General features: G+C 34.7%; 1 protein-coding gene and 1 long non-coding RNA gene across 2 annotated transcripts; one reads left to right on the plus strand and one right to left on the minus strand.

Annotated features, from left to right (window-relative positions):
* Positions 1–7,600: 7,600 nt before the first annotated feature.
* Positions 7,601–11,129, minus strand: LOC121428379. The gene is made up of 3 exons (XR_005971774.1): positions 11,042–11,129; positions 9,606–9,744; positions 7,601–7,802 (listed from the first exon to the last, which is right to left on the minus strand). It is a non-coding gene; the product is annotated as an uncharacterized LOC121428379 (long non-coding RNA).
* Positions 11,130–20,085: 8,956 nt separating this feature from the next.
* Positions 20,086–22,428, plus strand: LOC121429081. The gene is made up of 4 exons (XM_041625985.1): positions 20,086–20,139; positions 20,941–21,048; positions 21,796–21,921; positions 22,264–22,428. The coding sequence occupies exons 1-4, from the start codon at positions 20,086–20,088 to the stop codon at positions 22,318–22,320; spliced, it is 345 nt and encodes a 114-aa protein (XP_041481919.1). The 3' UTR covers positions 22,321–22,428.
* The last annotated feature ends 509 nt before the right edge of the window (positions 22,429–22,937 follow it).

Below are 22,937 nucleotides of genomic sequence, written 5' to 3' on the forward strand. Positions count from 1 at the left end.
TGAAATTAAATTCTATTACTAAGATATTACTGATATTACCCCCAACCCTGTACCCATAACACAATCGTTATCCTTAACCGGTAATAACTCTGATAGTGAACTCGTAACCTCCAAATAATCATTAATCTAGAATTCCTACCCAAACCAAAAGTAGATATCATTTTGGTTGAATTTCTATTTTTCTTTTACTTTTTCTTCTACTCTTCTTCGTTCTTCTTTTTCCTAGCTTACTCACTTTCCTTTCAATTTATTTCATTTTATCTGTTTAAAAAAATATGTAAAATCGCTTTCCCTTTTTTGTCATATGAAATGCCCCCGGTCGTTTTATGATTTAATTTGTCATGATTTCTCCGTTTAATCACATAATAGTTCAGCGCAATACTTTCTGTTTTCGTAAACTTGAATGCTTATGTCTCATAAATTTGCCTTTACATTTCCTTATTTTCTACCATTTAAATATTTTCAAAAGGAATGTTGACCACCGAACTGTGGTATGGTAAACCCCTTTCTATCTTCTTCTTTTAATTTCTCTAATGAACAGTTTCAATGCACCTTATATGGTTTCTCATAACGCATCTCATCATATTTTAATCATAATCATTTGGAATACATAATAGTTTAGGTAAATGGCATGTCGAAATCATGCCACATTTCCTCGTAAATGAGAAATAAATTAAAATGGGTTTTAGACTGTTTCAGTCTGTCTCCTCTTCAAATGTTATCTTCCCTTTCCCTTTTCTTCTTTTTCTTCTTCTTCTACTACTACTACAGCTACTACTACTATTATTACTACTTCTTCTCCTTCTCCTCCTTCTTCCATTCAATTTCCTTCTTTTTTTTGTTAATGCCTTGCTAACTCGCAATTGTCTATACATTTCCCTTATTGTTGACCCTTCCTTTTCAAATATTCATAGTTTGTTATTTTTTACGTTTTGAAAACCCACAATACTTAGAGGTTCGGAAATCTTGAAAATAATTTGAAAAATAATTATATAGGCCTATAGTTTTCGCCAGTTGTCCCCTCTTCTCGTAAATAGATGTTTAAAAATATATTGTTAATATTTTTAATTTTTTTTTATAAATCACGTTTGTTTTTAAAAAGAAAAACAGTTACACTGAAGGTCAGGTTATCTGTTCTAAACAAACATGATGCATGTCAGCATAAAATGAATACAGTACGGTATTTAAATAAACATATTATCATCATCTATCACTAATGTCAAAATCAGACAGTTTTTAAAGCTATTTCTCAATCAACACAATCTAAACTGCTTTTTTGAACGTAGAGGGAGTATGTCAGTAGTCTAGATTTAGACGTGAAACCCTCCATTCACCAGGCAGCGTTGTAATGAATCCATGATTGAATCCGTGGATTTGGAAAGAGTAAGTGTACGGGTTTCCGAGTAAAATAACTGATAACGTCAATATCTAGACTAATAACGCGGACGCCTCTTGGCCGCAGTCGGTTATCAAAAAAGCGCATAGGGGATTTGAAAAGGGGCTGAATTAAATTTGGACGATTTTTATTCCTATAAAAATGTAACGGTAAACTTCAGGTTTTTAAATTTCATAAGGTTCAACGCCAGAAGTAATTATTCATACATTTAGATGGATTTGTAGTGAGACATAAAAAAAGCTTTGACGTCGCCGGGATGAAATTTGGGGCGGAGTTATGCGGTAATGAAAGTCAACGAGTAGCGTGTGACATTTTGTGGACCTCATCATACACTTGCTAAACGGAAGCAACAAGACATTGATGTTTTTTGTCCGTTTTGTTACCTCTGGTTGTATGGAACTGGCATTGTTTTTCGCATTATCTAAAAAAAAATCCAGGAGTTTACTTTTGGGGGCAATATTTTTGTTTGTTGCGAAATGTGTCCTACAGGGGAGGGGCAAATCCCTGTATACTGTTATATTTTCCATTTGATTTATTAAATACCCCCTCCCCGGCTTTCCATCTTTCTATCAAACTTATACACTTACAGATAGTGGTTATAGGCACTGGCGTTCGGGTGGGGCGGGTTCGATTCCCGGCAAAGATATTTTTGCGGCCTTACCAATAGTGTCATGGGGAACCTCAGTTGATTTAAGCTACGTCTACCATTGTTCTCGTCACTAATTTCTTTCACAATATATGCACATATATTTGTCAGTGTGTGTATGTTGTATAAGATTTCATTATTATCGCTATTATTAATGTTTATCATTATAATTAGTAGCAGTAGTAGTAGTAGCATTTTCAGATAATTATTATGAATTGTTAAGTGTAGAAATACATGACCACATCATTTTTTTTGGGGGTGGGGTGTTGGGGCTATTAGCCTTAGGCTATTGAATCTTCCGAGAAAATAAAAAAAAAAGAATATTGTGGGCTTACGATAACGTATGTTTAAGTATCGATATATAATTATATATATATATATATATGTGTAAAGAAATGGATGAAGAGAACAATGGTAGGCGTAGCTTAAATCAAGGCTCCCCAGAGCTATCTACCCTTTGGAAAAATTGGTGATGCCGAAAAAATGTCTCCGCCGGGAATCGAACCTGGGCCCCCAGATTTGAACGCCGGTGCCTTAACCACTAGACCACATAGACGGGTTAGTGATAAGGGCGAGCCTGATCCAATTGACCGTCAGATAGACAGATTTTCGACACCATACCAATTATCATTTCCTTTGTCGGGTGAAATGATAATTGATATGGAGTCGAAAATCTGTCTATCTGACGGTAAATTGGATCAGGCTCGCCCTTATCACTAACCCGTCTATGTGGTCTAGTGGTTAAGGCACCGGCGTTCAAAGCTGGGGGCCCAGGTTCGATTCCCGGCGGAGACATTTTTTCGGCATCACCAATTTTTCCAAAGGGTAGATAGCTCTAGGGAGCCTTGATTTAAGCTACGCCTACCATTGTTCTCTTCATCCATTTCTTTACACAATATTTAAAATAAAAGAGTTGCCGATGCTGTTGTACATGTATAGCTTCACACACATTTATATATATATATATATATATATATATATATATATACATATATTTAAATCCTTGATGATATTATGTCTCTCGAGGTTACCCCAGACGCGTTAGATCCGGAGGGGAGGGGGCGCTCCCCAGGAGAAATATCCTATACATTTTTTGATAAATCATTTGGAAGCACTGTAAACGATAAAACCATTAAACTTGGCATAAAGTACTTTTAAACATACCAAATAGTCCATTATTCGGCGCCCTTCGCGGGACGCGCCTCTGAAAATACTAATGAAAGGATTAGTCATCATAGAATGAAATGACCTTGCGGTGTAGGTTGCACAAATTTAGTCTAGGCGTATAGGGATACATTGAACCCCCAAATAGCGTGCGCTTTAAGTTACAATTCGCTGATCAATGACTTAAGACCAGTGACCTTATGGTATCATGAGGAGCTAATACAAGAGTAATGTATGTCAATACCTTATAACATTAAAACCATTTATTAGAATTACCATTAATGTACATGGTTAAGGAAATCGCTGATCCTTCTTCTTCTACTACTACTACTACTACTACTTCTTCTTCTATACTTTTTCTTTTACTAAGACTACTCATGACAATCATTAAAACAGTAACAATGAAATAAATGGTAGTAATAATGAGAACACTAAATGTAATGGTAGTAGTTATAATGATCTTATGGTGAAATAAGAAGAAGCGGAAGGAGAATAAGAAGAATGATGAGGAGAAGAAGAAAAAGGAGGAGAATGTTTGAAGAAAAGACGAAGAAGAAGATGATGGTCGTGATACTAATCATCAAATTAATGATAATAAGAATTATAAAGTTGTAAGAATTTATTTCATAATCACAACAACATTACATTCAAGAGATTGCGTTGTATTAGGCATGATTAATATAAATATGGAATAGTACGCAAATATTGTCTTTACAAAGTCTACAAGCATTACCATCATTTTCCATATGGTTTAATTGAGTTAAGCATGTGTAGCACACAATCCAATTTCTTAATCATGTAATGGAAGGTATGACTTCCACTGATATACTTAATCGTTTTTTTTTTTTGGGGGGGGCAAACAAACCCCTCAAATATAAAATGATTAAAAGACAATACGCCTCTGATATAGAAACCTGTCCAGGAGAGAAAAACACCAGAGTGACATTTGGACATAAGGACATGTATGAAAATTAACCCTTGATTTTTTTTTTTTTTTTGCTGTTCTCAGAAGACGTTTGCCTCTCCTGACCGTTTTCCAGGTATATTCCACTGCTACAGTGTGTAATAATCTTTCCACATTTTATTGTATGAACATCTGACTCTAAAGAAAAATGATGTTATAACAATATCGTGTAAGTACATTTGTATACATATACCCGATGTTGATAACTGGTACAAATGAAAATTGTCTAACGATTTATATCATTAAAACACCGGACCAAAAGAAAATTTGTATTCATATTTCATCTTGTTATTCGAAATTCAAAAGAAATCTCATAGAAATGCTCAACAATATTTAAACAAACTAATACTGTAAGAAATTTAGACGTTGAAAATCTCATGACAGTGCAGCAAGATACGGCGTATCGGGCAAAATTTATATTAAAATCAGTTGTGAGCGAGCAAAAATTTTGATATTTCTATTACAAAAATCAAATTTTATGATTGATTTTGAAATAAAAGTCAGAAAAATAAAACCACAAGTCACCCTTCTTTCTTCCCCTTTCCTTTCCTTCCCTTTCTCTTTCATTTTCTTGGTCGTGAAAATTTTGGTGGTTTGGGGGCAAGCGCCCAAGCCCCCATCTGTGCGCCACTGTCTCATGTTAATTAATATATAGTTGTGACGAACTCAGGTTTACCTCGGTCACAGTGGCTCTACGGCGGCCGTAAAACGGCGAGTCGAAAGCAGCAGTTTTATTTTTTTTGTACCAGCTACATAATGATAGGTGGTTTGATTAAAAATGAATAAAACAACTGTTTTCGACTCACCGTACGGCCACCGTAGAGCAAATCTGACCGAGGTATAGGTGGCTTATCACAAGATTACCAAGACTGACAATACATCTCGCATTAAAAAAATCGTTTTCAAAACGGGGGGGGGGGGCACTTCCATTGACGAGCGGATACCATGCGCGACCATGGGGTCTCGAAAAGCACCCTAAACACGTAATTTCCATATTCTGAAAATGCACCCCTTTACAAGTATTGGCGTGTGACACCCTACCCTTAACAAGTAATGGAAACAAAACGATACTCTTGGCAAATATTCCCTAAAATGAACCCCTAAACAAGTACAGGATTGTTTGATTGTTACGATTCCTTCGGTCGTCGGCTTTATCTCATTTGGTTTAGTACGACCCCGCCTTCTACACCTCGAGCAAATCGGACTCTAAACACGAAGTGTTGGGGCAAAAAGGACATCCTTTATAAAACATTTTAATTTTGTTTTATCAACCCCGCATAACTGACCCTAAACACGTAAATTCCCTAGCGAAATAAATACCCTTTTTTCATTATTTTTGTGTTTTTGATACCCTTATCACGTTACGTACGTAACGTGCCCTATCGTGAAAAAGACATCCTTTTTACGTTTTTTTTTGGTCGCGCATGGTATCCACTCGTCAATGTAAGTGCCCCCCGGATTCAAAAGTCATAATTTTTTTCCCAAAAGAGTTGTAGGCTTAGGCCTAAATTATGCTTTTGGAATAAATGATTTAAAGGTTAAGTCCATCCTAGAAAAACGTTGCTTTGAATGAATAAATAAAAAATAAACCAAGCATAACGCTGAAAACTTCATCAAAACCAGGTGTAAAATAGGAAAGTTACGACATTTTACAGTTTTCTTTGTTTATAAAAACCCACATGCACAACTCAGTGATATTGCACAATATTCCTCTCACTTTTTTTAGATGTGTGAATTATGAAAATCCAATATTTCAATTTCACAGATTTGACATTAAGGACCAACTTGACTGAACCACAAAATAATAAAATAATGCTAATTCCACCTGTCCCTGTAGGTATAAAACCATGTTTCACGCGATAAGGAGGGGAAAATTGAAATATTACATATTTCATATAATAAAATACAAAATAAATAGTGGGTGGTTGATGTCATCAGTCCCCTCATTTACTTACCGACCAGAATGTGAATATAACTGTTTTGTGAAATTAAGTGTTACTTTGATATATCATAACTTTTTTATCTTACATCCTATTTTGATGATGTTTTGTAGTTTTATGCTTAAATAAATCCAGTGAATATTAAATTTAGTTTTAAATCTTGTAGATTTAAACATAAATCTAAAAGGTTTGAATCTAATTTTTTTGAGATATGAAAGTTTATCCTAAAAATTCGAAATAAATCCAACATTCGGCTGGTCACAATTCACATCCGATCTGGATTTATTTTAAGTCCTTGATTGATTTGTGGAGTGTTTATTAATAACTTGACCCATTTTTTCAGGGTTAATACTTCACATTATCTAATTATTTTTGACGTGAATACAATCTTTGTATTGAAATCATATATATCGTAGTATCGTAACTCTATGGAAATCCATCAGTGTAAAAAACAAATTCTACAGGAAATTTGCAAAATGTCCTTTGTAAACAAAGGAGAACACACCAAATTGTCACGAAATCAATGAATTCATGTATATACATGTACATTCATATCCAGAAAATCTTTTGAACAAACATGTATTTTTTGACTTTGCGGGCTTTCCATAGTTGCGATTGATCGGATCAATTGCAACTCTTTGTAAGATGGGCCCCAGATCTGTACATGTCGGAAAATATGTAATCTACTCGCGTGCTTGATCTAAATTGATCAAAACCGTTATTTCATGTGCCATTCCAATAGCAAGTGGTGTTTTCCGATAAATTTCACCCCCCAAAATCGAGATAAAGAATTACAATGAAACAATTTAATTGTATATGACTTATACATAAGTCTACGCGTAATTTCAGATCATGTAAACCTATAGGTACAGGCTTGCTAGGTGACTATTTTAAGAAACTTAAGAAATAAATTCAGCATAAATTGTGCTTTGTGTTTTCACTAACATTGCTGTTGCCTAATTGAAACGGACCCTCAAAATATGATGAAAATAAATCATATGGAATCACATATACAGGTAAATCTAGAAAACAAGCGTACAAAATGTTTCATATCTGAACGTGCTTTGTTTAACTTTGAGATTTTTTTATCTCTTCTGACAAAGAAATAATGAAATCAAAAGAGTATCGTATAGTTCATAATCCCCTCTCAAAAAGGAGAAAAGTAATGTTTAACTGACATGATGTACTCGACCCCCATGTCTGATCATGGACCTATTACATGGTCTGATCCACTAGCGTACCTATGGGGGGGGGGCAGGAGGGCAGACTGCCCCCTTACAAAGTCGAAGACTTTTGTTTTGTTTTTTGCTTGTCCAATTTTTTTTCTGGCGCAAAATGTCGTTTATATCCTGTTCAGGACCTATTTTTTGCTCGTCAATTTTTTGGGGGTACAAAACCCTTTGTTTGTGGTTGAAGACCATTTTTTTTCTTGACAATTTTTTGGGCAACGATTTTGCCCCCCCCCCCCCACTGTGGAAGATCCTAGGTACGCTACTGGTATGATCGGTACCCCCAACTTAATTGGTAATCCTTGGACAGATGCATTTGTTCCGGTGTTCGACACTCCACCTCAGTATTCGTCCTATCAGTCAAATAAGAACTGTTGTTCACATCCTTTCCATAGAGTATCTTTTGTTGTTTCTGGTATGGTTGAAATGTCGATGACAGCTCAATCTTTTAAGACCTTCAGATCTAGGGGTGTAAAGATAAAATAATAAGAAGTAAAATTATAGACCGACTACAAGGATTAGATAATAAATCGGATGAGTAATTAAGCTAGTTTCTTTGTATACTTACAATTTCGGAGTTCGTTTCGCATGGATTATTTTCTTCATCCAAAGTAATGGTTGTCCAAATTATACATTTTTACCTAACTTTGCAAATTATTATGACCCGATTTCACTATTATTAATAATGTCGACAATTTTTTAATGTCAAAAATATTCAAAGAAGAATAGAAAAGTGGTTACATAATCTATTGGGCAAATGCGATACCGTTATGTGTAGGTAGGGCGAATGAATTTACTTACATCGGATAGATAAAGCAAACCTAACCAAGCCAGAAGACAATAGTGGAATAACGAATCATTTCATGAGGAATGGGGCACTTGACACGCATGCATAATGTGTTTGTGTGTACTTTAATAAATGTTATTTTAAAAGTAATGATAATAATTTTTTTTGTATCAGATCGACGCGTCTAAGCGCATTATATCATTACCCCGGTCATCGGGTCCTGATGGCTTACCCGAACACAATGTATACAGTTGATCCATTCCCTGAGGAGCATTCCAACAGTTTTCAGACACAATTGTTTAGGAAATACATAGACTTTCACATCTGTGAGGTACCAATTTAGCACCCGCGTGGGATGTAGAATGGAAAAGTATACGCCTCGCCAAAGAACGCTACATGCATGCAGCACTGCATTAGAATATTTTCAGGCTGGGGTAGCAGTGTTCCTTTATTCTTATATTTTTTTACATAAAGAATGATACAAATGGTATCTTAAAGTTCAAATACAGGCTGGAAGAGGTTAATGGTCGCTGGTCGATATCTCCTGAAATATTTAGCTTATTGGTCTACATATCGATTTCTTGTCACTATAATAGGTGGAGTCAGAGATTGCCCTCTCCTGCACGCCGCTGTGTTTTTTATTGATAATTCGAGGGGAAATGCTCCCACGGGCCCACCTCCATCAAAATTGCCTGAGTTTAATTACTGATATGACACTTCGAATTTGTGCAATTTTACTAAAAACAGTTGTATGCATGTCCCTATGAATATGCAATGATGGAAATGATGATGCTATATCGCCACCTTAGAAAAATATGAAATTACCTTTACTTAGATTTCGTCCTCCGGGTCTACGTGCAATAAAAAAATGATTGTTTACTGATTTAGTGCGAAAGATAATTATTGCTACAACCTGTTTTGTAACAAGTGAGACGCGTTTTACAAATAATGAATGAAACTATACGAAATAGATTATGATTTCATGTAATGAAATCATGCAAGAAAAGATGGAGACAACAAAATGTATTTCTATGACGACTTCCATATTGTGAATTCCATAATGAAATAACTTTATTATTTTTTCATTAGATTTCAATGAAATTTTTACTTGAGTTTTGCTCGTTTATTATTATTATGATTGTTATCATTATTATTCATTTTGCTCTCCCCTAATTTTCTCTTCCATAATGGCAGGATAGATCCGCATCCTGGCCAGATTTACGCCAATAGCATCAAGAGTGGAAGCTAAAATGAGAACATTTTTTTTTAGTTGTTGAAAGGGGGAAGGAGTACATAAATTTTCAATGTAGACGGGCGGGAATGTGCTTGCTTATACACCAACCTCCCTTTAAGTCTGCATTAATGGATTAAAAAATCAAACTTGTTTTTCATATTCAAAATGTAAAGTTAGGAAAAACTATTCAAGCACATTGAGTGAATTTTGATTGATGTAGAAAAATGTAAATTTTAATGTCTTACCGACTTCCATTGTTCCTGGGATGGCCTCTCTTTGCAACTGCATTCGACGTAATAAGTCTGACATTCTTTATTCAGCTCGGCTTGGTAATCGTGACTTCACATGTCTTTCATGTCTTTACTGTGATAAAGTTGAATTTCGCTGTTCCAATAAAAAAATATGTTATCAGATATATATATATATATATATATATATATATATATATATATATATATATATATATATATATATATATATATATATATATATATATATATATATATATATATATATATATATATATATATTTATATAAAATATATATATATATATATACATACATATATGCATAATATATATATTTTATATATATATATTTCTATATACACAGCAAAAACTGTGGTGTTAACCGGTGTACGTAGAGGACCACACCAGGGGGGCGTTTCATGAAAAGACTTGTCGGACGTTTTATCCGACAGTTACCATAGTAACAATACCTCTCAGCCAATCAACATCAGAGAAAGACGTGAGATCTGACAACTTGTCGGATGAAAATATTGAGGAAACACTCCCCAGTTGTTTTACACCGATATGTGTTATTACAACACCTATGGTTGTTACATTTACACTCTTCGGTGTTATGGTCAATCTCTAGGGCGTAGTTTTAACACCTCAGGATGTGGTCCTCTATTAACACCAACTGGTGTCAATTTTAACACCACAGTTATTACAGTGTATGTATATATATATATATATATATATATATATATATATATATATATATATATATGTATGTGTAAATAAAAAATATATGTATGTATGTATATATATATACATATATATATATATATGTGTGTATATATATGTTTCTCCCTTACAAATATCTAAGCAATACCTTTGATCAAGCTAGGGCATTGCGGCTTAATCGTTAGTGTTCTAAACCCACTTACACCCGACAAAGGAAATTAATATAGATCAGTCAAATCGGTGTTAGTGGCTAGGGCATCAACTAACCCGCCTCTGTGGTCTAGTGGTTAAGGCACCGGCGTTCTAAGCTGGGGCCGGTCCGGGTTCTATTCCCGGCAGAGACATTTTTCGGTATAGCCATGTTTTTTTCCTAAGGGCGGGTAGCTCTCGGGAACCTTGATTAAAAGTTAAACTACGCCTACCATTGTTCTCTTCATTCAATTCTTTCACATATATAAATACAAGAGTTACCAAAGCTGTTGTACATGTTTGTTTTTTTTAGTTGTTGAAAGGGGGAAGGAGTACATTAATTTTCAATGTAGACGGGCGGGAATGTGCTTGCTTATACACCAACCTCCCTTTAATTCTGCATTAGTGGATTAAAAAATTAAACTTGCTTTTCATATTTCAAAATGTAAAGTTAGGAAAAACTATGCAAGCACATTGAGTGAATTTTGATTGATGTAGAAAAATATAAATTTTAATGTCTTACCGACTCCCATTGTTCCTGGGATGGCCTCTCTTTGCAACTGCATTCGACGTAATAAGTCTGACATTCTTTATTCAGCTCGGCTTGGTAATAGTGACTTCACATGTCTTTCATGTCTTTACTGTGATAAAGTTGAATTTCGCTGTTCAAATAAAAAATATGTTATCAGATATATATATATACATACATATACATATATATATAAATATATATATATATATTCATATATTTATTTATATATACATGTATTTAAATACAAGAGTTGCCAAAGCTGTTGTACATGTTAGGGCAGCATCATACTACTCTTGGTAGTTTTCACCCAAAACACTTGTTATTGAAAGCTTTAACCAATTCTTGTGTGCACAGTGAGTTGCCCAATATTTTTAAGAGTGTATCATTAGGGGGGGGGGGGGCGGGTCCATGCCAAATATTGGGAGGCAACTAGGGCAGCATGCAAGATTATTCGGGGATTGGATATGTAGGCCTAATATATTTTTTAAAGAATCGAAATATCGGGAATACTAAGTAATCGAGATAATCACGAGGAAATTACCGTATTGTATTTTCTTGAATAGTGCATTTTTTAATGTTTAGTTAAAAGGCATAGATTTGCACTTTTCTTAAGAATTAATAGCCCCTATTCGCCTACTAACGTTTAATGCAGCCATGGAGATGCCAACATAATTTTCGTAAATTAGGTCTAATCCCTCATGCATACCCTTTTGAATACAGTATACAGAAAGACACGAAGGGACGGATCCAGTATGGGGAATGTTATTTTCTTTTAATTGGCTGCTACCAGAGCTAAACCGAGGTTGGGGACGGTGCAGTTGTAATGATTGAAGTTACAATCAAGATGAGAATTTCTATAGGCCTACATTGAAAGCGCGAATTATTTCTACGTAGCTGCAAATGAACATTACCCTTTTAATAATTCATGAGCTGAATTCGTTTGATTTTATATGCCTAAAAAGGGTCACTTTGGAGAGTATAGGGAGCTAGAGCATACTTCTAAATAAGAATACGAGAGCTGAAATTGTTAGTATATTAGCTAACCTGAAAAGGGACACGACAGAATGTGAGCACGAAACCGGAGCAGATTTTATTTTTTAAAGACCTACCGGTCATGCCGGTATACCTAAAAAGAAAGGATATCTTAAAACACATTTTTTTTAAAATCGCTATTCGAGCTGGAAACTTTGGGCATATTGACTTGAAAATTTGTTATTCTAAGAACTTTATCTTAAAGGTAAAGTCCACCTCAGATAAATATTGATTTGAATCAATACAGCAAAATCAGACGAGCATAATGCAGAATATTTCATTGAAATCGAATGTAAAATAAGAAAGTTATGACGTTTTCAAGTTTCCTTTATTTTTACCAAAATAAAAATAATCATGTGCACAATTTAGTCATGTGCCAGTGAGGTAATCGATGATGTCACTCACTCACTATTTCTTTTGTTTTTATATTGTTTGAATTATAAATACAAATTTCAATTTTTACAGATAAAATTTTGAAAAATAAGGATAATTGAACCATAAAATATCAAACAATGGTAAGTCCATATGTTCAGGGAGAATGGAAACTTTATTTCACAGAACATGGGGAAAAAATTAAACTATTTCATATTTCATACAATAAAATACAATACAATAAGTGAGTGAGTTATGTCACCAGTTCCCTCATCTGCATAATTATAAGCAGAATGTGCCTAAATGTTTTGTGAAATCAAGCGAATCTTAAATATCAAAACTTTATTATTTTACATCCGATTTTGATGCAATGCTCACCGTTATGCTTGTTGGATTTTTCTCTTTTTATTCAAACCAACTTTTTGTTGGGGGTGGACTAGTCCTTTAAGTTTTTTTTTTATAATCGCGAACACGAGTATCGTTGAACAAAATAATGTGCACGCGTGCGTAGTGGGAGCTGAAATGGAAGCATAATAAGTATAATTTTAAGCACTTGTAAGAGTGATTATTCTTCGCCTATTTCCTATTTTTCATTTCTAGCAAGGGGCTGATTAATTTTGCAAGAGAAGAGTGTGATTTGTCCCCACCCCCACTTTTTTGACAGAGCGACCGAGAGTCCCCTTGACACCGGCCCCCGGATACGCGAGGATTGGACTAAAAAGAAAATACTAAATTCGGCCACCATAGTATAGGCCTATAAGTAAAAAAAATTATACATACACTACATTACAGTGGTTTTTTTCAAGTTTCCTGTTTACTAAGTTAAGAAAAAATAAGGACATACATGTACCTGAAAAACGTTCAGAATATAAGATAAAAGCAAACTTTGAATATTAATATTATTAATGTAAACATTACTAAGATATTTATTGTATACTATATATATATATATATATATATATATATATATATATATATATATATATATATATATATATATATACATATATATATATATATATATCAAGCGAACATGTACAGGGATCAATGCTACTTTTATGCATAGGCATATCACTTCCCTTTTTTCTCTCTCAGGAGGGGGAAAAATATATTTATAATTCGTTTCAATATTGATCAGCTAGTTCTGTTTGTGGGAGTACCGTTAGCATGCAATGCAACTTGATTGTCGATGCACTGTCAGGAGATATCGGCTAGACACTCATGATTATGATGATGATAATGATAGTCTATCTCTATTATCATGATTATCACGATTTATAGTTAAAACGAGGCATCAAAATTAGCATGCGGAACCTGCAACGCCGTAGGCGTACGCCTATGTGTTGTATGATGTTAAAACGGTAGACCTTTTGTGTGTCTACCTATTCTAAATGCAAAAGCCACTAGCCTAGGTTTCAAGAAAAAGGAAATAATACTTACTTCGTTCAAAGACAGATGAAGGTACACGCCGTACTCTTGTAGCTACATATATATATATACTTGCAATGATCTTCCTATGAACATTTTGTTGTACAGTTCGTATCCCCATTTATCTGGTACCCATTCATTGTTACCGTGACCTCTAGCTGTGTCAACATCTCTAGGCTCTGCGGCGAAACTTTTTTTACTCAAATACAAGGCCTATATTGTTGTAGGATCAAAGCTATTCTTTATTTTTCTCTCGCATTTTCCATATCAAAATGGATGTGGCTAAACATCATACGTCATTGAGGAATATCTCATTCCATTGACAAATTTTTAATCTGATATGCATATACCAGGAAATCGTTCCTAAGGCCTAACTATAGCAGGCCTAATTAATTAATGGAAATAAAAGTGTTATTGTAAATTATTGGTCCATCAAAATAATTATCAGCCTATCACTTTCTCTTATCTTTTTGAAGGATGATTAGAATCACTGTAATACATATCTTTTCAATCAATGTTGATAACATTAACATATTATTATCATCACATTTACAATATTATCATAACAATAATTCCAAATATAAGAATGATTATAATTAGATTATTCATAATTATATCAATTATTATAATCATACTTATTATATTCATGATTATAATTATTATAATTGAGATTATGATCGGGGATGATCCAGTAATTTTTAAAGGGGGGCACATTTTCCCCGAGGAAAAATTTTTACATTACAAAATTTGATTGTGTCTCTTAAGGGGGGAGGGGGGCGGGCACGGACTGTGTCCCCCCATGGATCCGCCAGTTATTATGATTACAATCATACTTACATGTATATTTATAATAAGTATTGATTATGATAATGATAATTGATTATAATTGTAATCATGTATATGATTATAATTATAATTGTAATTATAATTTTTAAATTTCAATTACAATTAAAATTGCAATTGATATTCTCATCAGAATACTACATAATAATTTGGAGCAACATGCATGGCGTAAGGTAGAACCAACTTTGGAATCAAGGATCTTGGGCTCTTAACTTAGCATGAGGCAATTTCCTTAAGAAGAAATTGATCCCGGTTTTGCTGGATGGAAAAAAAATGGTCTTTAATGAGGCTACGCAAATCCTTGTATCTGATTGGGGGAGGGGTACGATCGGATATTTAGACCGGGTTGGGTTTAGCAGCATGGCTGCATGATGATTGACAAGGCTTTTTAGCCCCGCCTACTTAAAACGCGTGTATCCCCAACCCCCTCTCTCTCCCTCTCTCTCTCTCTTACACACACACACACACACACACACACACTCACATACACCAACTGTAACGTACATAGTATACACGTATTTTGCAATGCAACCTCTGCTGTGTATACCGGCAGATGGCAGCAAATAACCCCCTCTTAATATGCCTGATATGATCATATTAAGCCATTTGATGAAAAGAGTATATCAGTCTTTATAAGTAGGAGACCAGGTTGAAAATCTCCCTGCCTCGGTTTGGAGTGTGTCATAGATCGATTATAAATCATTTTGCAACTAAATCGCAATCTTCTGGAACTACATCGTCATAGCTGACGGGATATACTAGGTAAACCAAATCAATTTCAAATTAATAATCTGATTCTATCAAACTGTTATCAAATAGTTATTAAAGCAAAATTAGTCAAAATAAATATGGCTTTTAGAAAAATTCCATTTACTTTTACATAAGAATATTAACCAGTACAGGCTGTATTTTATTATGGGTACACTATATATACAAACATGGTCAACAGCTAGACTAGTAGTTGTAGAGTGTTGTTCGAGGACAGAAACACTCACGCGAAAGAAACACTCACGGGAAAGAAACACTCACGGGAAAGAAACACTCACGGGAACCTACCACTCAGCCGGCGTTCATTAGGATATACAACTGGTGTTTTTTTCTTTCCTTTCGTTGTAAATTTCCTCGACCTAAAATATTTCATTTGAACAAAGTCTTTGACAGGATTAGGTTCATCTTTTTTTATCATATATTATCAGTGAGATATCACGATTATCAGTTGCCAAGGAAATATTTCACGTAAGTACCCCTTACTTCTACTTGTACCATTAATAGCTATAATTTCATCAAGACAATTTTTTACCAATAAGCATGTTAGTCTAGAAATATGCTTGGTCTCTATTTAATGATTCTGATGAAACTTAAAGATAATATTCTTAAGTTACTTTCTGTGATGTATTTTGGAAATTTGTTGGAAAATCAAGCAAGTTAAAGCTTGTCTTAAATTCATTTTTTTTTCCATTTTCTATTTATGTATCATATATTATCAGTGAGATATCACGATTATCAGTTGCCTTGGAAATATTTCACGTTTGTAGAAGAAATATTTGCCGAAAATTGCAAACATTTCAACTTTCCGTTCGCTTATAAAAAATAAAAAGATATATTAGGAATTGATCTCAGTGATTCAACAAAAAATAGAAAACTTATCCATGATCATAAATTTCATTTGTTAAAAAACATTTATACGTGTGAAATAGATATAGGTATGCTATAAATGTTTGAGAGATTCACACAAAATTATCCCCTTCATAAATGAATTCATCTCATATTTATGGTTTATTTACATCACTAATTATTAGCGCCCTACATATTGAATATGAAAATATGAGGTATTTTCAAGGGTGGATTATGTATGGAGAAAGTGGGCTCTTTTTATCCGCTTCGAAATTTTTTTTTTGATTCAAGAGAGTGATTACAGAAAAGTATTTCGTCTGGAATAGCATTCATTAAATTCATTCATTTTGAAGTCCTACGAGCCATGGTGCATGTTACAATTTAAATCAACCAACACTCTTTATAAAGACAGGTAATTATCATATGATTATAATCGATCATACAATACATCGATTAAAGACCCACAGAAAAGGTGTTGTGGATCAGTGGATAAATCTCTGGATTTTGGACCAAAAGGGCCGGGATTCGAATCTAACCACGGTACTCGCGTCCTTTGGCGAGGCGTTTATCTGCATTTGCCACTCTCCACCCATGTGTAGTAAATGTGTACCAGGTAGGAAGAAATTCATTGAATGGTCGAGTAACCTTTAAGAGTAGAAGTGCTAACACTAGCTGTGCTATTAAGGGTTAATAGTATGCCGCGCTTAGAAACAATGTATTAAGCACCACATAATGTTGCATATTATTAACATTCATAATTTCGTGCACCATGTAATATATTACTCATAAAACATGTTCATCTTTGTTCATGTATGATAAAAGAGAAGTGCAGATTAGTGCCTCGCTATGTAGGCGCCATGACAAGGATTCCAATCCTGAATATTTCGTTTTGTGCGGCGCATTAAATCTCTAGGTCACAGCAACTTCAATTTTTCTTTCAGTTATTACAAAGAGTTACTTATTCAGTTTTATTTTAAACAGGGTAGTCCTTCAGTGCATATAGGCATGCTTTACAAAAGAGCCCTGTGGAAATAGAATGGTTATCAATTCTGAGTGAATGTCATGAGAAGAAAAAAAATATGGGCAACTAAAAAGCAGAGTGGAAGAAAGAGAAGAGAAAGACAGAAGAATAGAACTCCCTCTGTTGTGCGCTTCTGACAGAAAATGGATTGACCAGTAATACTTTGGAACCCCACACTTCCTCGGAGTCTACCAGTTGCAGACATCAGTATGAATATTCATAACTTTCGTCTTCGGAATAAGAGTACGCATGAGCGTGGACTTGTGCAGTCTTATTTTGAAGACGAAAGTTATGAATATTCATATTGATCTCCGGAATTGCGGTGAAAAAAGATAGTTTCGGCCGCGAGGTAGGTATGCGTTGCGGGCAAAGGTGAATTAAAAAAAATTAACCGGGGGCGCATTGAGACTGACAAATCGTTAAAAAAAGACGGTCTTCGGAACTATGCAAACTGTTTATAATTTTAGTGACAACGATAGCGGCTCTGTGAAGTAACGATGTACACTGCTGACCGACCGGCTCGGGCGCGCGTAGTGCGAAAGCATGGTAGGGGTGAATCATAAATATTGTAATTTGTTCTTGATTATAATCTAAATACATAAAAAGCCCACCCCACATTTCATTATAGTCATAGATTTTATCACATCTATACGGACTTCGATGCGCGCGTGCGTGCGAGCGTGCAGCGTGCGAACCGAATTCATATACATGCCGAAAAGGGGACGCCCTTTAACGAAGAGGCGACGAAAAAATAAAAGTTTTTGAACGGTGATCATTGTGATCGGGTTTTTTGCGAAGAGAAATGTGCTATGCATTGGAATAGTAATTTGAGAAGAACGTTGGTCTGCTTCTTTTATATACGCACCACTCTAAAATAAAAACCACCACTCAATAAAAAAGAATATCTTCAGTTATCATCAAACCAGTGTCTGCTAATTATAAACTTGCTGGTCGTGCATGAAGATATTTTCGTTTGTCCCAATTTAGAGTGCCTTTAGTATACAGAGTAAACATAAAACCTTGTTAAGTTTTATTCAACACTCTTTATAGTTTTTTAATAGTTTAAACAAGTGTTTAGAATAACCGACTTGAGTTCATTATGAGGGGCGTCTGGCCTTGGACCCTCCCCCCCTCCGAAAAAAATACACGATTAAGGAGGAAAAAAAGGGTGTCATCTTTTGTATCTTAATCTCAAAATCTATCACAATTTTGATTTTTGTATTAAACAGCGTCTTTTTCTCCCGCTTCGCTCTCTCCCAATTGTTGGTTTTTATTTGTTAGGGTGAGAGAGATTTTACCTCATACGTCATGTCTTGCCCCCCACAAAAAAATGTGTTACTAAATACACCATTGCTGTAACTTGCTGGGTGTATGCGACGAGAAAGATTATCTTCAATAACGTAAAAAAAATTATGATTATAATTATTACTGTAATTTTTGTTTTGAGGGGGGATGCATCGACAAAACAATTTCCTGCCCTTCACTCAGTCAGTCAAGCCAATGAATTCATGATTGTTCGATTGGTCTATGTAATAAGTTTAGACATATATACAGTGCAATGAAAATCACCATGCAAATCACAGTGAGATTGTACGGGAAAGACGACTGAATGTAACCATTTTATTATCAACATAGCCAGATAGATTAAGGCAAAATCATTTGATAATATTCTATCAAATGTCTACTAAAACAAAACACATCATATTACCTTCACATTGACTTTATTCCAATGTATGATGACTCCAATAAATGAGGAAGTTGTACATCATAATATCAACAATTTGCTTGCAGTGGAAATGCGCTCGTAATGATTATTATACATGTATATACAGTATGTATTATAGAGCTGTGTTTTACAGTTGTATATGTATATCATAATTTCTTCCGCTTGTGCTTTGGACTTTGATCATCGCATATAACCCTCTAAACAAAGAAAAATCAAACGCCATACGATGTAGCAGGGGCCGCGGAACGGTTTTCAAGGGGGGGGGGGGCTGACCATGCAAAAAATCACAATCCTATGGTCATTTTTACGTTTTTGTACACAGTTTTGGAAAAAAAAGTGGGGGGGGGGGCTGAAACCCCCCGCTATCGCGGCCCCTGATTCGGCAAAAGAGAAAAATCATATCATGGGATATCGATGGAATTTGTAACTAAGATTAGGTTTATCTTTTTTTTTAATGAAAATTAGGAAAGATTAGAGGAGAGACAAATCGACGAGAGAAAAAATCAGATTGATATAACAATATTGCACTGGTCAGAGGGCTCATAACTAAACAAGACCCGTTTACTAGAAATTAAGCTAAGTGAGAAGAAAGAGAATAAATTTATAAAGGACAGATCATAATTATACGACAGAAAAGTATTTTTAGGAGTTGTTTGATGTTTTATAATGTATTTTTTGGCGCCTTAGAATAAAGAAGGAAGGAAAAGTGATTTTTTTCTCCATTTCATGCATAGAAATGTCAACTCATCACTCTAAGAACAAATCAGTCAAATTGACTAAACCAGTAGTCAGATGGGTGCAACTGATATGGAAATCACTCATAGTCACATTTTGACACATATTCTAGTCAGAAATAACCCTTTTCTAGTAAAATACGATTAGAAAATAGTTATATACGACTAGAATAACAGTTGCACCCAGCTTACCCTATCATAACAAGTCATTTTAAGTGTATGTTTTGCAATATATATTTGGTTTCTAGAACGAGTATCAAAAGACATGGCAACTCAGTATCGTGAAACATACCCCAGTGACAGCAACGCTGAAAATAAGGTAAGAAAATAGGAAGTTTATAAAACATAGAATAAGAGAGTACGTGATATTGATATTGGTCCACCCGATAGAATTGTTTAGTTGTCAAAAGTTCTTTTGGGAATACTAATTTGGAGATATTTACAAGAACTTAAATCTAATTTTGTAGTAATTCACTAAAATAATGTTCATTAACTTTTGCTTTCATGTGAGATTATGGTCTACTTTAGCGTACCGTGGGTCGCGTCACTTAGCAAAGTGCACTCAGTTGCCAGGTATACTGACCTAATTTTAAGGACAGTGCCATTAAACAGATATGTATATCGCTGATCAAATAATGCGAGCGCGAAGCGCGAGCTGAAAATCTTTTATATTCAGACCTAAAAGGGACATTAAAAGGAAAGTTTTGTATTCATGATACGTACTTGTCTCGCTTCAACAAACAATACGAGCGCGAAGCGCGAGATGAAATTTTTGTATAGACCAGAAACAGGGACATTTTACGGACTATATTTCAGGAATCAATTAAAAGTATGCATCTCTCACCATAGTCATCTAATGTGATTGCCAAGCGCTTGCTGGTTTTGTTAGAATTGGTATAAACACATGAAGCACTTGTAGTCGTTGTATTCATGAGTAATATAGGTATCTCACTAATCAAATAAGCGCGAAGCGCTAGCTGAAAATTTAGGAAATTCAGACTTGAAGAGGGGGTATTCTAAGGCTTGTATGCAGGAATTCACTATAAATTCACAGTTTGTATTTCATCAGATTTTTTAAATATTTTTTAAAAAAATCTTGTCTTTGCTTTTATTTTGTTAGATATCAATAAATCTCCAAGGTTTACGTCTTGAAATTTATTCAACTCGCCAGACCAAATTCTCCTGCTCCATTGATGAAAATGAAGTAGAAATCGTGTTGAAAATCAAGGTGAGTAGATCAATAAAAACGGTAAAATTCACTGTGATATTTTTCAAAATATTGTTTGAATAAATGATTTCATACAGTATAATGATGCAAATTTGAGCAAATCAAGCAATATGAATAAAGCTACGGATGCAAGTAAAACTTGAAGTACAAAATTGATAAATGTGAATGCTGCCCTCTATGTGCCGTTCTAAGACTTTGACCAACTCAACTAATCAGACAAGTACTGCACACAATAAACTTATCGAATTTTCAATTCCATATTCATTTTAAGTCATTCACTCCTCGTATGCAAACCTTAATAAGTATAAATCCTCTTGGTGCTAAATTTTGTCACGAGATTGACGGGTCGTGTGGTCTAGTGGTTAGAAGATCGTAAAGTTGTGAGTTCGAAACCCCGTTCTACCAATTCGAAAAACAAAATACCCAAGAGTCCTCTGTCCTCTAAACATGCTAAAGGTCAGCCACTGTGCCTGATTAATTTCGAAGTAACATGTTCCCTATGTAATAGGTTATATACCAGCTTTGCATTTATCAGCAAAAAAATGAAAATAAAATAAAGCTGTCAGAAGTGATCAACTCAATATAGACCCTATTCATAAATGCTATCACTTTTCTCATTTCACCTTTTCGTATAGGCGTGCCATAGACGGGAAAAGGAAAATAAAGTAAATTCTGACATTTTCTCACTATGAAATAGTTTTCTCTCCATCTCATCATTTATTTTGTAATTCCCCCACACTTTTAAAGGAAGAAAAGGAGGTCTTGAACGTGGGTGTACAGCCTCAGGACGAAAGAAACACCGGAGCGGGACTAGACACTGCTCCCGAAACTTCGGGGTTTGACACACAGGATGACGATATAATGTCTGAAATTGTAAGTATACAGCGCTTATTTTTCTATTTGCCCCCCCCCCCTTGTCTTCTTCTCTGTGGTGTGTGTGTTTTGGGGGATGGGGGAGCCAATTTTAGCAAACGTTAGCGTATAGAGAAATACAAATCCATGTGTATGTGTGACATTATGTTCAGAGAATGTTATAAACCTCAATTTTCGAGATTTCTTTTTTGGAAAAATTAGTAGATATTTGTTCCCTTATTAGTCAATTCATTGATATTTCATGTCAAATTATACACATTGGTAATGGAAATACGTTTTCACTTGTATTGTATGAATCTTATTATTTACCTAAATATTTTTCTCATTTCTCATTTATCACAGGGACCTCTGCGATCCGATGAAGGGAGACAAGGTTCTCTTGGATTACCAGAGGAGTGATCGTGATCACATTCTTTAGTTGGGAGAGGGGTTGTAGGGGCAAATGGTAATACAATAGATGTGATGAAAGGAGACTAGGTTCTCTGGGACTGCTATAGCAGTGATCACGGATCATATTAAGCATAGAGGGGGAGGGGCGGGGGCGGTGGGGGGGGGGTAAGTGTGAAGGATAAGACAACCCCGTACTTTCCAAAATGCATATATCCCCATTTTTCTGAAATAGACGCCTGAATTACTTTATTAAAATCTTCTTGTACTGCAAAGAGTTTTTTGGTGTTTATTAGGGGCTGTAACAATAGTAACATGTTATCTGAATGAGAGGGGCTCCTAAACTCAAATTTTCATTCCTTAATTCATTTCCAGTTCATATTGAAAAATGTATATAAAGTCATCAAATATGCCTGTTTGCATTGTTGCAAAAATGAGAACAATATAAATTTACAAATACGAATTTATCGTTTGTTAATGAGTCATTTCAGTTATCATACACCTTGTATAATGAGATGTAATATTTGAGGAAATACGGGAATTCACAAAACAGCATAGTATGCATGATAATGTGGACCCAGAAAACATAAAAATGCATTCATGAACTGCTTGGCAAAGAGAGCAAAAAA

The sequence above is a fragment of the Lytechinus variegatus genome, chromosome 15 (genome assembly GCF_018143015.1).
Source record: "Lytechinus variegatus isolate NC3 chromosome 15, Lvar_3.0, whole genome shotgun sequence".
Taxonomy (NCBI): Eukaryota; Metazoa; Echinodermata; class Echinoidea; order Temnopleuroida; family Toxopneustidae; genus Lytechinus; species Lytechinus variegatus.